Source organism: Eretmochelys imbricata, chromosome 2, assembly GCF_965152235.1.
Source record: "Eretmochelys imbricata isolate rEreImb1 chromosome 2, rEreImb1.hap1, whole genome shotgun sequence".
Classification (NCBI taxonomy): Eukaryota; Metazoa; Chordata; order Testudines; family Cheloniidae; genus Eretmochelys; species Eretmochelys imbricata.
In genome coordinates, this window is record NC_135573.1 from 263,795,805 (window position 1) to 263,814,399 (window position 18,595).

At 46.9% G+C, this 18,595-nt stretch overlaps 1 protein-coding gene across 1 annotated transcript in view; it reads right to left on the minus strand.

Moving 5' to 3' along the window:
• Positions 1–1,673: 1,673 nt before the first annotated feature.
• The window catches only part of MYL3 (myosin light chain 3), a 36,706-nt gene continuing 19,784 nt past the window's right edge, over positions 1,674–18,595 (minus strand). The window contains exons 3-6 of the mRNA XM_077809536.1: positions 9,540–9,689; positions 6,191–6,364; positions 2,137–2,214; positions 1,674–1,702 (exon numbers count right to left, since the gene is read on the minus strand). Of these exons, the coding sequence (XP_077665662.1) occupies positions 1,674–1,702; positions 2,137–2,214; positions 6,191–6,364; positions 9,540–9,689 (431 nt within the window). The remainder of the gene's footprint in view (positions 1,703–2,136; positions 2,215–6,190; positions 6,365–9,539; positions 9,690–18,595) is intronic.

Here is an 18,595-nt window from a genome sequence, read left to right on the forward strand (position 1 = left end):
ACTATTCTGCTGTCCTGTCCGTGGGTTGTGACAGTGCCAGATCTCACAAGCTAAGCAAAGTTGGGCCAAGTCGGTGCACGGGTAGAAAAATAAACCAAAGCTGAAGAGAAAGGAACTGGTCCAAATGAAGCCAATCTCTTTCCCGGCCTATCAGATCCTTTGCGAAATAAGTGGGGTGGTTGGTTCCTAGGTCAGACTTTTCCCATGGGCTGTAAAGATATCAATACTGGGATAAGACACTCAGAAATGTTTTCCAGGAAAGGATAAAAAAATGATGGGCAGTAAATACTGGAAATGAAGTTCAGCCAGTTTGGCATGGCGAGACTTGCGTTTGGGGTACTTAAACTCTATTGTGGTTTGGAGAACACATTACTGAATGGGAGGCCAAAGGTACTGCCTGGAACAACTGAGGTCTTCATCTGGAAAACTGGGATAGCTGCCCATAAAGGTGGAGCATCTGTGTTGTGAATGGCCAGTAATTCTCCTGAGGATCTGGGTTTAGAGACATAAGATTGAGTTGCTTCTTTCTATTTAGACATCATTTTTCATTCACCCGTGACTTCCTCCCTAATCGGTTTCTTCTCGACTTCCCTACAGGGAAAGACTATGACAGCAAAGCCTTTAAATTACACAACTATATTTTCAAAAGTGATGAGTGATTTTAGGGTCCTCAGTTTTCAGGTGTTCAGCTTGGGACACCTCTTAAGGGGCCTGATTTTCAGAAAGTGCTGAGAGCTCATCTTCTGAAAGTGAGGCCCTTTTAGGGTGCCTTACATTGGAGTATCAAAAATGTAAGCACCCTAAATCACTAGATAGTTTTGAGACGGTAGGTCACAGGGTCATTGTACTTTAGTTCCAGTGCAGTGTGGAAAATTATGTGTAACTCCCTTGAATGGAAGTTCTCAGCTGAGTTCCTCCTACAGTCCACTGAAAATTTTCATCCCCTGTAACTGATCATTTGCATTTCACGCCATGATAGGTTTTCCAAGCCGAACTCAGAGACATAGATAGATTCCATGCTCCCCCTAGCCACCCTTCACCCTCTTCTCAAAGGCCTGTATTATGGCATCTAGCAAGAGATAAGCCAAAACTAAGGGTGAGTTTCATTTTACACCCCCTAAAATTGGTGGGGTGGGTGATCAGACAAATAGTTATGAATTGGGCCTCTCATTATCAGTGTAATGGAGATAAATTATTTCCAGCCTCTTGTGTAATAAACTCTCGATTTAAGAGCTGAAAATCTAGCCCTGAAAGATTTCATCTCTGAAATGCCCTCACACCCAAAAGTGCTGTTTTCCAGAACAGAGATGGAAGAGCAAATTGGAAATATAACTCTGGACAAAACTGAAAAGAAAACATAGCTTCAGATTTCATAATGCTCATTCACAATAGCATTTTTCTTGTGGTCTCCTGAAAATGATCTGAAGGGGATAAATATCCCTATTATATAAACTGAACAAGAGATACCACTTCACAGTGGAGGGGTAGCTGGCCAGGCGATTCTCCTGTGTCCAGAGCATCTTTGACAGTGGCTTTGGAGAAAACGGCTGAGTTCCAGCTACATGGGACCCCACCCTATACCCCCAAGATGAGGCGGAGGCTGCAAAGCCAACAGGGGAAACTGAAATAATGGTGGGATTGGGGGATGAAGAAGGAAGAGGCTCACCTAGTGTTCAGTTGGACATGATGTGCTTCACAAAAGCTGGAATGAATAGAAAGAGATAATTTAGCATCTATTTCCTTCACTTCAGGAGCATTCTGCATCTGTTCAGCACTGTTGTTATTTAATTCCATTCCCCACTCATCGTTCTGCATAATTAATACAATTTAGCTTTGTAAATAAGCCCCCAGGTGCCATGGTGGCAAGTGCTCTACAGATCTTTAAGATAATATCTACAGTATGTTCTAATGGTCTCTCTAGCCCACATCTGAGTGGCCAGCCTCAGCTGCTTCTGTGGAAGGTGCAAGGAATCTCATTGAGGACAATGGACTTGAACTGCATCATGGCACCCAAACTTTGGGGAAGGTCAGATTCAAATCTTAGCTTTGGGGTTGAGGCCCATCATTGCGCCAAACTTTCACAGGCTTACTGACACCAAGCCTTGTGAGATGAATCCAACCCTAACCACCTCATACCTTCATAGTTGATACAACCATTGGCATCTTCCTGGCCAGCCATTAGCTTATCAACCTCCTCTTCACTCAACCTCTCACCTGGATAGAAAAAAACAAATTCCTGCTCAGTGATTCGGAGTGTCCGAACCATCACTTGGGTTGGGTAGTGGTCACCGTCCAAAAACTACCTACACGATAACAGCACCTTCTTACTCATCTTAGCTGCTATCTGTCTGTTTGTCTGTCTTCAAGTCATAGCTGCTGACTTGGTGTAGAGAAATCAAACTTTGCAATTCTCATACAGGTGTGGGAGAGACACAGATTCTATGCTACTTCACATACCTGCTTCATTTCACACTGAAGATCTAAGTAGCAAAAAGAACCTGGATGAAATAAGGTATTGGTAATGTGTGTTTTTAATACTCAGTAAGTGCTCAGGTGCTATGATGATGGATGCCACATAAGAAAAGAGAGAGAGAGAGAGAGATCCCAAGGTGAACTTGCAATACTGAGTGTTAAAAATCCACTTTAGGGCTTGCAAACAGAGGAAATTTGACCTAAAAGCCAGTGACTCTGAACAAATATGGAAATCCCCACCATATCTTTTTCACATTATCACTTTTCTAAGTATAACCATACTTTAGGGGCAAAATCTTAAAGCCCTGAGGTCCAGATTTTTAAATATGTTTAGGCACCTCACTTCCATTGAAGTTAATGACATCAATTAAAATCAATGGGACTTTGGCATCGATGGGACCTTTTTCCCCTCAGTTTTCACTCAAGAAAAACTCATAGTAAAGTCACTTCAGTTTAGCTTTGAGTTTTAGATCCAGGAGGGATCCAAGATGTAACACAGGACCAGTGCTCTTTCAGGGTCTGCTCCCGCTGCCACTGAAAGCAGTGACACAACAACTATTGATTGAATTGGTGCTCTTGGGAGCGAAGCATGGAGCCATCTGGAGAGTTAACAGAGACTAATTTATAGAAGGAATTTATTTTAGATAGTACTAACTATGATTATGATTTACAATGTTGCCAACTCTGGCAATTTAATTGTGAGTATAGTTTTCTTAAAGCCCCAACTCCGGGAGTCCTGTGATTAAGTGAGAATCTCAGCTCTCGTTTTTTCTAAAAAAGTGAGTTTCTAGTTGTAGGGAAAACCCTGAGAACATGACCCAGGTTAACCTAATTGCTCTGAGATCAGAAGACAAATAAAAAGAACCGAGTTTATTTTTAAAAAGTATCATGTATTTAAACTGATGGCATGATTTTTGAGTACTTCAGGTTAGCAACACCGTGATTAATATATTTATGGTAGTGCCTAGGGACTGCCTAAGAATGCGGCCGCATTGTGCTAGGTGCTGTAGAAAGAGTAAGAGACAGTCCTGGCCCCAAGCATCTTACAGTCTATATAGGCAAGACAGTTTCAGGGTAGGGGACAAGGAGTATAACACACAATTTGTGATGGTTGGCAACTGTCATGTTAGTGTCAAAGTTTTTCTTTTGAATTCTGCTCTATTAGGAGGGGATCAGAGAATGGAAAGGCAAGGGGAGGGAGAGAACTTCAAGAAGGAGGGCAGGGCAGGGCAGAAGAAAGAGAAAAGAGAGGAGGGGAGAACAGAGGGCAGTTGGAGTGAGGCTGAAGTGAAGATATTGTGGGTTGGGGACAACAGTCAGTCAGCACAGGGCAGAGGCTGTCCAGAGTCCAACCTGTAGGAAGCATCCAGATGACATCATCAGTGCCTGGCCAGTCCCTGCTACAGTTTCTGCACGGGCGGCTACTCTGCATGCCCCTGTCCACACAGCAGAGGCTGGAGCATGGGTCCTATTGCCTGCATCAGGTGGATGGGAGTTCTCCCCTGTACTGTACTTGTTCTGTGGGTGGTCCCGGCTGGGCCCCATCTCCCGTCACCTTCCCCCAATGTTGCAGAGTCTGCACAATCTCTCCTGCCCCTTGGTTAGGATTGAACTTTCCTGCCCAAGTGACCACAACTTGAGCTGAATATTTAGCACATTCCCTAGCTCCCGGTCGCACCTCTCTGCCCACAGCCTGCCATGGTGTCTGCCCCGAGCCCATTCCTGGCTCATCCGCTTGTCTCCCCCTCTGCTTCCTGGCACCTTAGCACGTCCCATTTGAAACTGAAGACTGGCGCGGTGTCTGCTTTAAAATCTGAATTCTTCGTGACGGCCCCATCACAACTGCACTGGACCAATCTGGATTTCAACACTGGTGTAAATGAGAGCAGAGTCAGACTCATGGACTAATCACATGAGGAAGGGAGCTTCTTCCTCTCTCTGGGCCCATTTCTTCTCCCAGCCTGTGTCTGTCTAGTCTCTTTAGAGTGTAAGCTCTTTGGGGCAGGGACTGGCTCTTTTTATGTGAATGGGGCCTTGGTCTTTACTGGGACCTTTAAAGCAACACCATAGTAGCAGTATGTAATAATCACCCGGAGCAGGCCCACAATGAGCTGTCTAGCAATTTTACCTTGCTTCACATACCTTTTGCAATGAAACTTCAAAGTTGGATGCTGACAGAGCGGCTACATGCCTGCCCATTGGTGTGTAGAACGGCCCAAATCTTCAGCTGGGATAAACTGCTGGAGCTCCATCGAAGCCAAGGGAGCTGCACCAGTTTTCACTGGGTGAAGATTTGGCCCTGCTCAAAAGTCCTTTGAAGTCAATGCAAATGTTTCCAGTGACTTTCATGGAGTTTGCTTAAGGGTCTTATTCAGCACCGTATGTGACTGCCAGGAAAGTATGTTGCAAGTAAAGGGTCCGCGGATGTGAAGTCACACTCAACAGGTTTTCTATTAACTGCTTAATGGCGAATTGAAAAGCTTTCCCCCCCTGAAACATAGAGCCAAATACATGTAAAAAGCCACTTCAGATCGGCTAATCAGTAACAAGATATGTGTGCCGATTTTAAAAAGGTGGGGTCAATCAGTTTTTCAGCTGGAAAGTGAAATTGTCAGGTAGCTTTAGCCAAATATATAGATGGCATTTAATATATAAATATACTGGTCAGGGTTCACCTCTGTGTTAATCCAATTTTACATCATTGATTTTGGGCACATTGGGCCAGCTGGTGGAAATCTATGTCATTCCACTGAACCCAGATTTACACCAGTTGAGGCTCTAGGCCATTAATTCTAAATCTTAATCTGAATAAAAATGCACTGACTTTTTTGCTAACTCAATGATTTTCCTTTGGACTGAAATATTCCCCACCAGGGCTTGAAAGCCAGACATTACAGTGTTGTGCTGGGTCAGGAGAACCAGAAAGGGGAAATGTCAAGCTAAAGAAGTGAAATTGACCAAACTGAGCAAACTAGTTTCTTTGTCCAAGATGCTTTGAATGGACGCAGCTCCCCTGACCTCACTGACATGGGCCCACGTGCCTCGGCACTGAATTTGGTCTAGGGTGACCAGATATCACGTGTGAAAAATCAGAATGGTGTGTGTGTGGTGGTGGGGGTGGGGGGCGGTAATAGGTGCCTATATTAGACAAATCCCTGAATACTGGGACTGTCCCTATTAAAATCGGGACTCTGGTCACCTAATTTGGACCCCAAAGTAAACAAACACCATACATGGTAAAAAGGGAATTTGACATTTAAAATTCTATTTTAATCTTCTCAAGTGTCAGTAGCAGAGATGGGCCTAAAATGGAATGCCTTCATCATAAGTCTATGCAACTAAAGAAAAACAACAAAGACACAGATGAATTTTTCACAGTTTACAAAGAAAGTGTCTTCCAGAGCTGGACAATTGACCATATAAATTAACAGTTGTCAGGGGGAATAGAATGATAGAACTAGAAAGAGAGAACTCAGAATTCAGAAAGAGAAAATCTGTGAACATTTGAGCTGAAAGATAATGATCCTGAGCTGGAATCATTTTAGGATTTCTTCGGATCCCTGCCGCTAGAGGGTGACATAATCATCCCAGATGCTTAAGTGCACCTGTCTTTCTGTCCAGCAGAGAGCAGTGGTGCACATTCACACCAGTCAGTACGTTACCAGCTGTTCTGAAAAGACCTCAGAGTTGAAATGATATAAAGAAAGCTTCACCTTACCCAGAGTCGCCAAAACATGGCGGAGTTCAGCACCCATGACCGTTCCATTCCCCTCCTTGTCAAACACTCGCAGGCCTTCCACAAAGTCCTCATAGGTGCCTGTGTCTTTGGTCTGGGAGATGTGCTGGAGCATGGGCAGGAAGGTCTCGAAGTCAATCATTTTGCTGTTCATTTCTGTAAGATCACAGGTTCAACAGAAAGGTGCAAGGGATTCTGTGGAGACAGTGGGGCTCAGGGCCATTCAGAAGGTGAACAACACCTTGCAGGATGTGTGTGAGGGAGCTTGGCAAACTGTCAGCTAAACAGAAGGGCAGGAATATGGGACCATGATAAGAACAGAGGGGAGGGAGAGAGAGAGAGAGAGGTGTATGGAGAATGCTAGGTAGATGGATATTTGCAGTGGTGTTGTAGCCGTGTTGGTCCCAGGATATTATATAAGGTGGGTGAGTTAATGTCTTTTTACCTCAACATAAGTTGGTCCAATAAAAGATATTACCTCACCCAGCTTGTCTCTCAGATAGATAGATAGATAGATAGATAGATTAGATGGGGTGTATGGGGATAGATAGATAGATAGATAGATAGATATGTGTGAGGGTGGATGGATGGATGGATGGAAGGGTATCAATAGGGATGGATGGATGGGTGGATGGAAGGGTATCAATAGGGATGGACGGATGGATGGATGGAAGGGTATGAATTAGGCTAGATAGATAGATGGGTATGAATGGGGATGGATGGATATGATGGGGATGGATGGGGAGATGGAGGGGGATGATTGGATGGATACATGGGAGGGATGGCTAGATAGATGGAGAAGAATCGGGATGGATAGATAGTTAGTTGGGATGGATGGGTGCATAGATGAATATGTATGGGTATGGATGGATACATTGTCATGGTTGGGAATGGATACATGGGTATGTATGGGGATGGACAGACAGCATCTGCAAGTATTTGAAATATGTAAATGTCATGGAGGGAAAACAATTGTTCAGGGTTAATCAATGCTTATTAATTAAGACTAAGTACATGAAATTGAGCAAATGAAAATTAATATCTGGAAAACAGTCCTGGCAGTGGAATCACTTTTGCTTTGCTGTAGTCTCCCCAGGGCATCAGGGCAGTGGTGGCAGCCCTGTAGCATAGGCATGTTTAAAACTGGGGAGCAGGCAGGAAAGGGGCTGGTTATCAGATGGGCCTTTTCCATCTCTAATTTCTATGATCCTGTGCCTCCCATACTAAGCTAAGGAACGAGGTCCTCGTAAGGTACAGTTCTTTCTTGGATAGCCCCAAAGTCCACCCTTGTGTCATCAGCCAAACTTGCTGTATCTTGATTGATCACAATTATTCAACAAGAGCCTGATTCTCCAAGGTGCTGAGCGGCCTCCATTCCAATTAGCTTAAATGGAGATGGCAGACAGTGTGGGCAGGTCTGCAGGGCTAGTTTGTAGGTGTGGGTCAGGGAGACTAAGCCCTGCATTCCTATGAGCAGATATATTGAGTGTGGGGAGCTTTCAGAGGAGACCTGAAAACCCAACATTAAAGATCACGTGACACTTTTTTTTAAAGAGCAGAGAACGCCCTACAATCCAGTCTACCTATCTGTTCATTTGACCCTCAGAATATCTGAGCACCTGCTCAACAAAAATGAATTTTATCCTCAAGGCAATCCTGTGAGGCAGGGAAGTATCATTATCCCCATTACAGAGATGGGGAATCGAGGCAGAGAGAGATTAAGTATTGAGGGCTGAATGCACAAAAGGAGATATGTGCCCAAGTCCCTGTTTTAAGTACCTCAGTCTCCGTTTTGGGACCACTGCAATGCTGAACCCTGAAGGCACCTAAACATGCTTGGCGCCTATGTCTCTGCAGTATGAGTTCCCTCGTCACCTATGTTTCTACCTTTGGATGTGCACACGGCTGCCTCCTTGTGGGTGCCCAGGGGCATGAGCCCCAAAGCCATCCACAAACCAAGGGAAGATGGGCATGTGGATGCCTCCCTCACCGGAGGGGCCCGATCCAGCAGGCATGCCTAGAGGCTGCCTGCGAGTCCCCATAGGGGAGCTTACCCAAAACAGCTGGGGGTGGGAAAGAGGAGAAGATGTGGAATAGGCCTTCCCTCACAACTTACAGCCCATGGTTAGGATACGCACCTGAGAGAAGGGATCTGAACAGGGATCTGCTACCTCTCAGTTGAGTGCTCTAACCTTTGGGCAATGGGCTTTTCTCATGTGGGGCTCCCTCAGTCTCTCCTGTTGCAGACTCTCCCTCCCTCCCTCAGTCTCTCCTGTTTCAGAGAGAGGGAGAGCACACCCACATGAGCATGACTCCATAGCCTGCTGGTTAGAGCACACCCAGGATGGGGGGGACCCAGGATCCAGTTCTCCTGTTCCAATGGGTCCTTAATTATATATCCGCAGTGCAATAGTTTCTCCACTTCAGGCAGAAGGAGAGGTGAACACCCTCACCACCGGGCGAAAAGGTCTCTTCTCCCCCTGGCTTCTTGCTAAAATGGCATGAGGCACCTAACTCCAAGGAGGGTTTCCGGCTTCAGAATCACAAGCAGAACTAGGTGCCTCCCTGCAGCTGGAACTCAAGTGCCTATCTCTGTGAGTGGGGACACACCCCTCTGGTCAGCATCTCCCAATGGCTAGCTTAGGCGGCTGCCTGCCTTGTGTGGTGGCTTTGGTGAATCACAATGTAAGGTTAATTAATTAGCCTCTTAGAGTTGATATGGCAACTTCCACCTTTTCATGTTCTCTGTATGTATGTATATATATGTATCTTCTTACTATATGTTCCAATCTATGCATCTGATGAAGTGGGCTGTAGCCCACGAAAGCTTATGCTCAAATAAATTTGTCAGTCTCTAAGGTGCCACAAGTACTCCTGTTCTTTTTGCGGATACAGACTAACATGGCTGCTACTCTGAAAAATGTAAGGTACCTATGTCTCCCCATTCATGTGTAAGAGCTTAGGTGCCTAACTCAGGCTTTGAGAATCACCGTGATTTTTCCAGGCACCTAGAAGTTAGTTGTTGTGACACTCATCATCACAACGCCAAATTCCTTTTGAGCATTCAGCCCTAAGTGTCTTGCCCAGGGAATGCATAGTAGAGCTAGGAATTGAGATCAGAGACCCCAGATTCCACTCAAGTGCCTTGACCACAACGACCATCTCTTCTCATTGCCCCTGATTGACTTGGAACCCCAGAGGAGGCTGCTCCAGGTTGTTATGTTAACCTCAATCAATCTTTCCACCAACCGAGGGAGACACGATCCGATTGGCCTGACAATTTACTCCTGGAGATCTCTCACCGAAAACAAACAGAAAGAGGGTCACTGACCTTCTGGTTTGGGTCTGCCAAGGACTTTGTGGACCTCCACTTGGGTTGGATTCTGCCCCAAAGCCCTCAGAACATCTCCACACTGCGCATATGTGATCTTCATCTCTGAGCTAGGAGTTCTGTCGAAGAGCGAGAAGGCTTCCTTAAATTCTGGGAGACACAAAGAGAAAAACACAGAGAGAGATAAAGTAATAGCCTGTCTGAACCTTCCCCCCAAACTCTCACTCAACCTGACCCTGAACCTTTTGGTTTGCAATTTGGAAGAGTTCATTAACATTGTTGTTCTCTGACATGTTTACATTCCTCCTCCACCACACTTCCTGCTTCCAGCCGGGAATGGAATTAAATAGGTCAAACGGTTCTTCTTGTGGTATTTCCGACTCAGGGGAAATACAGGAAAGCTCATGGGAAAGCCAGACCTTGAGAGCTATGCACACCAGTGAGAGTGCGCTCCATGGCCCAGAACTCTCATTGGCTTCAATAGCAGCTCTACATGTTAATTGCTTGCGTAACAATCCCCTGCATGAGTCATCCGTAGGGTTTTACAATACAGGAGCTTCCTATTCCATTTGAGTTAAAGGGGCATCTCTACTGGCTGGTAGCATTTGCAGGCTGTTCTCTTGTAGTGGATGCTCACTTGACACACACTGCCAGTGTGGGGATCAACCCCCAAGACGTTGGGGTGCTTATCCAGGGTGAACCCTACCTCTGACACTTGAGGTGACTAATTATAATACAGCCCCTTCACCCCTTCAAGAGGTATTGTCAGTAAAGACAGGCTAATGTAATGGCCTAACTGTACAGTCTTTGCTCAGATAAAAGCCCATTGAACATAATGACTGAACGACGATTGAACGAATTCAACCTAAGGGAACTATATAGTGAGAATAATTGACTGCTAAAGACGAACAATGTAATAGTGGTTAGCAACCGACTAGGAAGCTTCCCTCTTGACAATCTGAGGGAACAGGGAGGATTGGTGTTGCTATTTGAAAGCCCTGGGAATCAGAAAGTCTTGTAGGCCTTAAAAGTTAAGGGCTAGATTCTGAGCGGCACAAAGGAGTAGCTGAGTAGCACAGTGGAGCCAGAATTTGGCTGTAGTGTAAAGATGGTAGGAGCTGGTTCCTGTACCAACAGGTCACCTATGCTGTGTGTCAGGGACAGTCAGAGGCAGGCAGTGGGCATGCAGGGGGTAGCAGAACAGAGCTCCACTCTCCGCTACTTCAATGCACAGTTGGCATATGGTCTCTTAGGGGTTGTAAGCAGTTGTCATAATCAAAAGCAGCCCCTAGGCTACTCTAGCTGCTGTTGGGACAGCTTGAAAATCAGCCGATAACTTACACCACGAAACGTTTTCAAGAATGATAGACATTATTGGCGGGTGGATTTGAAATGTTCTGCTCTGTGATGAGGAAGTAACTTTGCAACACTAGAACTGTCAAACTTCCAGTTTCGCTGTTCCTGTGTGACCCTTGCTTTGCTGTAAATGTGAAGACCTTGAAGTGCAGCAATAAATACATAACCTCACACCCGCGGTCAGTGCCAAGTTACCATCCAAATCTGTTATTTCAAATTGGAAAGAAAGGCCCAGGCAGTCAATGATGTGTAATACGCCCATTGTCCCATGTTCTCCTGGTTGGGCTGGGAATGGATTGAACTGGCATTGGCAATGGGTATGTATTGGACGGTGTATTTCTGGTCTCTTTGGGACCAGATTCCTTAATGGCTGGACGGAGGAGAAGAACACAAGCTATTCAAGCTGAGAATGTAGGTAGCAATTAGTCATAATAATATATCCACTAAGCCTGCAAGTGGTTTAATGGCTAACTTAAGAAATGAGGAGGGACGAGCGTCCCCGGTTTCACTGCTCTGAGTACAACTGTGCGAGCCATTGACCTCAGAAAGAGGGATGCTTTTGTATATGGCCACAAGCGATCCCCCAAAGCCATAGACCCTGTGCTCTCGTGAGAGCACACTTTCATTACAATAAAGAACCACCCGAGCTGCAGGTGACTATGGTGCAGCATGTCCTATTACAAGATGCTGCAAGAGGCCCAGTTTCAAATCAAGTTCAGGCCTGCCCTTAAGCTTTCTTGGGGCTTCCACGGCACGGTGAGAGGTTAAGCATCTAAGATAGATAGGTGGATTTCCCTGCTGCCCCGAATCCCAAGAGAACAGCTGGAAATGGAGCAAATTTGAATACCACGCACTATGGCGTTCTCTGTCCAGCCATCAGCAAGGGTACCGTGAGATGAGCCCCATGCTGTAGCAAATAATTCCCAGGAGATCTGGTGTCTGCCCTGACTATGGGGACAACGCCCAGGAGAGGGAAAGAGAGAGAGAGAGAGTAAGAAGAAAAACAGAGTGACAGGGAGAGACAGAGAGACTGTGCATATCTAGGAAGAGAGAGAGGGGATGCAGAAAGAAGCAGTGGAAGAAAAGAGCAGGCGGGTAGAAACAAGCAAAGTGCTGCAGGAGGAAAAAGGAGAGTGGAGAAGGAAGAGACTAACAGGGAAAGAAAGAGAAAGCTGCCAGGAGATGCCAGTGGAAAGAATGAAAAAATGGAAATAAAGGAGAGAGATGATAAAAAATGAGAGGAGAAGTGAGCAAAATTCTGAATGCAAACTAATGAATAAGTGAATGAAACAGGATTCAGGGAGGGCTAAGGAAATCTAGTCTCACCAGACTCCTATGACATGCATACTGGGGAGAGAAAGGCAGACAGGAGAGGAATAACTGCAATATGAAGGGCCAGATTCAGTAATGTGTAGCTGTTAAAGCTAGAGTGACAATTGTGATAATCCAGCCTGGGGTCCTGCATCACACAGGCCAGAGAACCTCATTCCTGCATTGAGCCCCCCACTGGTGGTGGGACTGGAGTCTAGAGGTTGGTGAGCATGGACTCCAGTGAGACTGCCCGTGTGAACAACTGCTCACCAGCTTTAGGGGCTCATCCTCTGACCCATAGTCCACAGAGCGCTAGGAGGTGAAGGAGAGATGGAATTAGGACAAGTCTGTGATGGGAAGTACCTGCTTGATGATGCATCCAAGCACAAGGTTTGCGAGGTGGGTATAAAACCAATTCTTTGGCAACATTTACTTCTCCTGACATGAGACACATTTCTGGTGACTGTATTTGTTGGCGTACAAAGGTGGAAAGTCTCCACAAGCGATCAGAGCTGGAACCTGGATCTGGGGCATGGATTGAAGGGTTAGAGGATCTTTCTCATAGACTCATAGACTTTAAGGTCAGAAGGGACCATCACGATTATCTAGTCTGACCTCCTGCACGTTGCAAGCCACAGAACCTCACCCACCCAGTCCTGTAATTGACCCCTAACCTCTGGTTGAGTTACTGCAGTCCTCAAAGTGTGGTTTAAAGACCTCAGTTACAGAGAATTCACCATTTACACTAGTTTAAACCTGCAAGTGACTCATGCCCCATGTTCAGATGAAGACGAACCCCCCTGCCCACCCGAGTCTCAGCCAGTTTGACATGGGGGGAAATTCCTTCCTGATCCCAAATATGGGGATCAGTTAGACCCTGAGCATATGGGCAAGACCCACCAGCCAGACACCTGGAAAAGAATTCTCTGAAGTTACTCAGAGCCTTCCCCGCTAGTGTCCCGTCTCCAGCAGCTGGGGATTTTCTAGATTTGTCTGTCCTCATTATTAACTGACTGCTAGCTTGTTGGGCCTGATTCACCCAACGGCCCCTTTACATGCTTTGCCAGTGTAAAGGAACCTTGATGTGGATGTAAATGAACCTTTCCATCGGAGCCTTAGTGTAAATGAGAATCTGGCCCAATAACTTAACACCAAATCAGTTTCCCAAGAAGCAGCCCACTTCACCAGAGAACCGTCCTTTCTTGGACTCGCCTCTCCTTTACCACCCCAACCCACGTGTGCGTGGCTTTCAAAACCATTTATTTTGTGACCCTCCAGTGGCTCGTCTGTAACAAACCAGGGTGACATACATACAGGCTCAATAAGCTGTCAATGTGGATTGAACCCAGCTCTTTCTGCACCCATCTCCCAGGCGAACGGCAAACTCTCTTAGGTGTAAGTAGCAGGTTGTTCTACTTATGGAGGCCACACACTAGACGGCGATATGATCCTGGGATATGCTTATAAAGTGTGGGTTCTGTCCCCCTCCAGTGGCTGCACCATGCTGAGGATAACAGCCTGCTACTGCTGCCAGCTAAAAGAGTTACTCCTTCAGTTCCAGCAGTGGAGGTCCATGCTAAAGGTGCTAGATTCAAAGCCTGCTGACTGCTGGAGGCTACAATCACATCTCTTCACCCGCAGTGACACACCCAGACCACAGTCTGAGAATCATAGAACTAGATCAGGGACCACTCAGGGCACTGAAGGTTGGTTGTCTAGGAACAAGAACCATAGACTGGGCTTGGCTAAGCTCCTTCACTTTGATGGTTTGCCAGGGACAGAAAGAGGCTCCTTCTGTGCTCTGACCACTTAGACATCCCGGCCTCTGAAAAATTCATGGCCTTTGAGATAGAAAACAAAATGCCCTTTTATCGTACCGCCTGGAGTGAAACAAATTGATGCCTCTGGAAAGCAGACGTGGAAAGAGACAAACTTGGAGATAGAAGCCTGGCCAGATTCAACACCAGACACGGTGCAATCGGTCTGTTTCCTCCACCCTTTGCTGCCAAGAATGAGGTTCTCCCCAGCCTGGCTGGTTATCACCACGCCATTTGCTGCGAACCTGTCCGAAGATCATGGCCCTTCCATCACCGTGGGCTGAAGGTGAAAGTGGCGGCTCTGGCCTGCCATTGTGGCGGCTCTTGCCTTACTGCAGCTGAAAAAACACACCGGGTTTTACTCGCAGTGTTTCTCTCTCGTTTGCTTTGGCCTGTCCTTAACGATTCGAAAGTCCTTGTCGGCAGGAGCTCCGATCTCCGTCTAGCTCATTCAGTGGCGCTCGCAGAGCTGTGACTTTGAGTTCCAGCGCAGACCTTGGCCTGATGCTGCCATGCATTGCTGGAGGGCAGGCGGGAGGGAAAGGGCTGCTGCACTGTGGGAAAGCAGGTCTGCTCTGATTCCATTAGCCCCCTCGGCAATGCTGCGATTTGGGAACTTCCACTGAAACACCCTCTCGGAGACATTGCTGAAGTTCCCGTAATCTACCCATCATCTTAAACTGTCCAGACCAAACAGCAAGGGGACAGGCCTCTCTCTGTTTCCTCGTCTCTGTATTTCTCCTCCTTCCTGGGCACTCTTCATTTTGGGGCTCTTCCCCACCCCATCTCTCTGGTCTCTCCTCTCCCTGTAGTAGCAGGATGAGCGGCAGTAACCATGCTCCACTCCACGGGTGGGAAACTCACTCGAACGCCTCCACTCCATCTTCCTCTGCCTGTTGCAGAATCAAACAGACTAGATTGCTCTCATCAGTTTTTTGCTGCAGCTGACTCCTTACGCAAAGGGAAAAGGGGCCAGGCATCTCCTTTGATGAAACTCCTAGGTTGAGCCCAGAAGGCAGCAGGGAAAGATCAGGGCTTGATCTACAGCTCATTGAAATCAATGGAAAGACACCCACTGCCAATAACTTCAGGGCTCCAGTCCACAATGAGGGTCAGGAAGGAATTGCACCAAGGACCGGATGGGCGGGCAGTATTTTTAGCTCATTCAGTACGTGATGCCTTTACTGACCGGTGCTTCTGCCGGCACTACCCTCACAGCACCCACACCATGGTATGTGGAAGCGTCAATAGAGCAGAGCGGAGTTGGCATGGGCTGGGATTTGGTGCCCTGTAGTGTTTTTCCTCCCCTCAGTAACTCCCACTGTTGCTGATGCAGTGCGGGAGCAGTGTGTTGCGCTTCATGGACACAAAGGCTGACGTGGTCCCTGCCTGCGGGTCCCACTTTGAGACTGCCACTAGATAATATGGCAAACCTGGATTCTCAGCTCTGTCTGGTAGCCTGTGGGTGAAGGAGATGGGCATGGCTCCCTGATTCGAGGGATGGTCTATACCAGCCCTGGACCTGCTGCACTTTAGAGCAGCCTTAGGGCTGCTCCAAAATACACCATATATCTGTGGTCTCCAGAGGTTCTCTCCTGGCTGAAAGTCAGCAGAGTACAGCAGTGCTCCAGCCATGCCCTCTCCTCTACCCTCCCCTACATATCTCCTATACCAAGGGCCATTGGGGCAGTGGGAGGGGACAGAGCATAGGAGCCAGAAAGGGACTCTCCAGCCTTAGGAGAATCACCTTTTAGGGGCAATCCAGCTGTTTTCCAACCCCTTTGTGCCACTGAAATGGTGCAAGGGGGCTGGCTTGCAGCTCAGAATGTGGCCCTGTGAGCTCACCATTTGCTCACACACAACCTTGGATGCCAGTAGCTGTGTTCAATGAGATGGGAACTGTTGCCTAAGACATGGGGCGTTTCTCTTACCCTTTGTGGAAAGCTCTCTGGGATGTGCTTCAGTGCAGCATCTCACTGGGAGCAAAGTGGCTCTGTGTGTCAGGCCACACAGTCTGGGCCCCAGAAATGGACACACACGGAATCTCTAGTCATTTTTTTTAAATGATCTATTATTGTCAGAAGGGAAACTGAGGCACAGGGTGGTGAAATTACTTTCCCAAGTCTTGCAGTACATCAGTGGCAGAACCTATGGCTCAAGACAAAAGGCATGAATCCAGTACGTCCTGGATCAGAAAAACCCTTGAAAGTAAGAAACCCATCCTCCTTCCCTTCAATCAGCCTGTGGCCCATACCCATAGGGGAGTTTTCCGCTGTGCTGATAACCAGCTTGTCAGCTCTACCTTTCAAACATTTGAGAACCTGTTAAAAACCCCATCAGACGTTCAACCACAAAGCATCAATTATGTCTAAACAAATCCTACATTGGGTGCCAAGCTACAGGCAGCCAGCTACATCATGTGGTATTTGCAGCACTACATGAGATCGGCTTCCGTCTCAGTTTCTGGGACTGGGGTGGCCGGCTAGGAAATTGAGCTTGATGTTTTTCCTTCAAATGAAATAAATTAAAATAAAATAAATGCTCTGAGTTCCATTATGTAGCTGCAACAGATTAAATTCCAATTTAACTCAGGGAAAAGTTTTCAAAGGCAAAGAAGGGCTGTTTTTTGTTTTTTTTTAAAGAAAGGACATATGGTTACATTGAGTGATTTTATTCTTTCTCATTGGGGCGTTTGTGTTTTCCTTAATGTAATAAATCTGCTTTGCATGTCTGTAATCTGAACGACGTATGATTTTCAACCCTCTGCCGAGCACCACAGAGCCATTTGGGAACGTGTCTTAATTTCATCAAGGAGTAAATTAAAGTGCCCTTCCCCTCAGTGTATTGTGCAGCATGTCTCCATGGCAGGCATGGTAAGAACAGGGCAGACACGGCTCAGGGATCGAGTGCTGTGAGATCGAGGAGGAGATGTGTGTAGCTTATAAGAAAGAAAGCGTTGGTCATTGTGAGATAAACAAGCTGTGCTCACCAGGTGGGTAAGGGTCAGGAGATACACCTCATCCAAAGGGACAAACAATGGAACTAAAAAACCCCACTTACTGTTCTGAAGGAACATTCGTGTGGAAAGTCTCTGTTGCCCTCTGCAGCATCTCGGTGTGACCAAGCGTCACCAAGCCAACCATATGACCAAGTACCATCAATGATCACTTCTCCAGACTCCGCCAGGGGGCCCACCTCACCCCTGCTTTACATGCTAGATGGTGACTTGCCCAAGGAATTCAGTCTCTCTTGCACCCCTGCAGGGTCTGCCCAGATCTTGGGTCCAGCAGCACAGGGGCCAGGAGGTGCTATGCACCAGCTTACTCCATGCCCAGAACTGGGGGCGGGGGGCACTGGTGGAGCCTTGGCTCTGCCTTTTCTCCTTGCAGAGAGATGTTGTAAATTGCTTCTGACATAGACCACTACTCTCCCCACCACGTAGCAAGAGACCGATGTGCTAGACACCGTGCATACACACAGCCAGGGAACTGCTGTGGAAGGATCTGGACCCAAACAAAATTAGCCATCAAAGTAAGAAAGAGAAAAAGAAGAGAGGGACATTTCAACGACTTTTTGGTACATAGGCCTCGTATACACTACAAAATAAGACAGCACAGCTATGTCAGCAAGCAGTGTGAAAAAAATCACACACAGCCCAGCCGACACAGCTATGCTGGCAAAACCCCTCGTGTAGACGCAACTAGGCCATACCTACAGGATGTAGGGGCTCTGTCCTGGGAAGCAGTGACTCTGACAAAGTTTTGGAGGACATGGTGGATAGTCAGCTGAACATGAGCATCAAGTGTGACTGAGGGTGTGTCTACGCTGGTATTAGACACCCGCCACTGCCCTGTGCCAGCTGATTCGGTACAAGGGGCTTGGCTAAGGGGCTGTTTAACTGCAGTGTAGATGTGTAGCTTGGACTGCAGCCTGAACTTTGGGACCCTCCCACCTTGCAGGGTCCTAGAGCCAGGGCTCCAGCCCGAGTTGAACATCTACACCACAATGAAACAGCTCCCTAGTGTCAGTCCTGCAAGCCCGAATCAGCTGGGTATGGGCCAGCCATGGGTTTTTAATTGCAGCATAGACATACCCACTCTGGCCAAAACAGCTAATTTAATTCTGGGATGCATAAGCTGGGGAATCTCAAGTAGGAGAGAAGAGGTTATTTTACCTCTGTATTTGGCCCTGGTGCAACCAGTGCTGGAATCCTGTGTCCAGTTCTGGTGCCCATAATTCAAGAAGGAGGTTGATTAATTGGAGGGAGTTCAGAGAAAAGCCACGAGAATGATTAAAGGATGAAACACATGCCTTATAGTGATAGATTCAAGAAGCTCAATGTACCTTAACAAACGGAAGGATAAAGGGTGACTTGATTACAGTCTATAAATGCCTAGATGGGGAACAACTATTCAGTCTATCAGAGAAAGGTCTAACACAATCCCATGGCTGGAAGTTGAAGCTAGACAGATTCAAACAGGAAGTAAGGCATACATTTTTATCAATGGGAGTAATTAACCATTGGAGCAATTTACCAAGAGTCAAGGGTCCTGCCATGAGTGCCGGGGACTT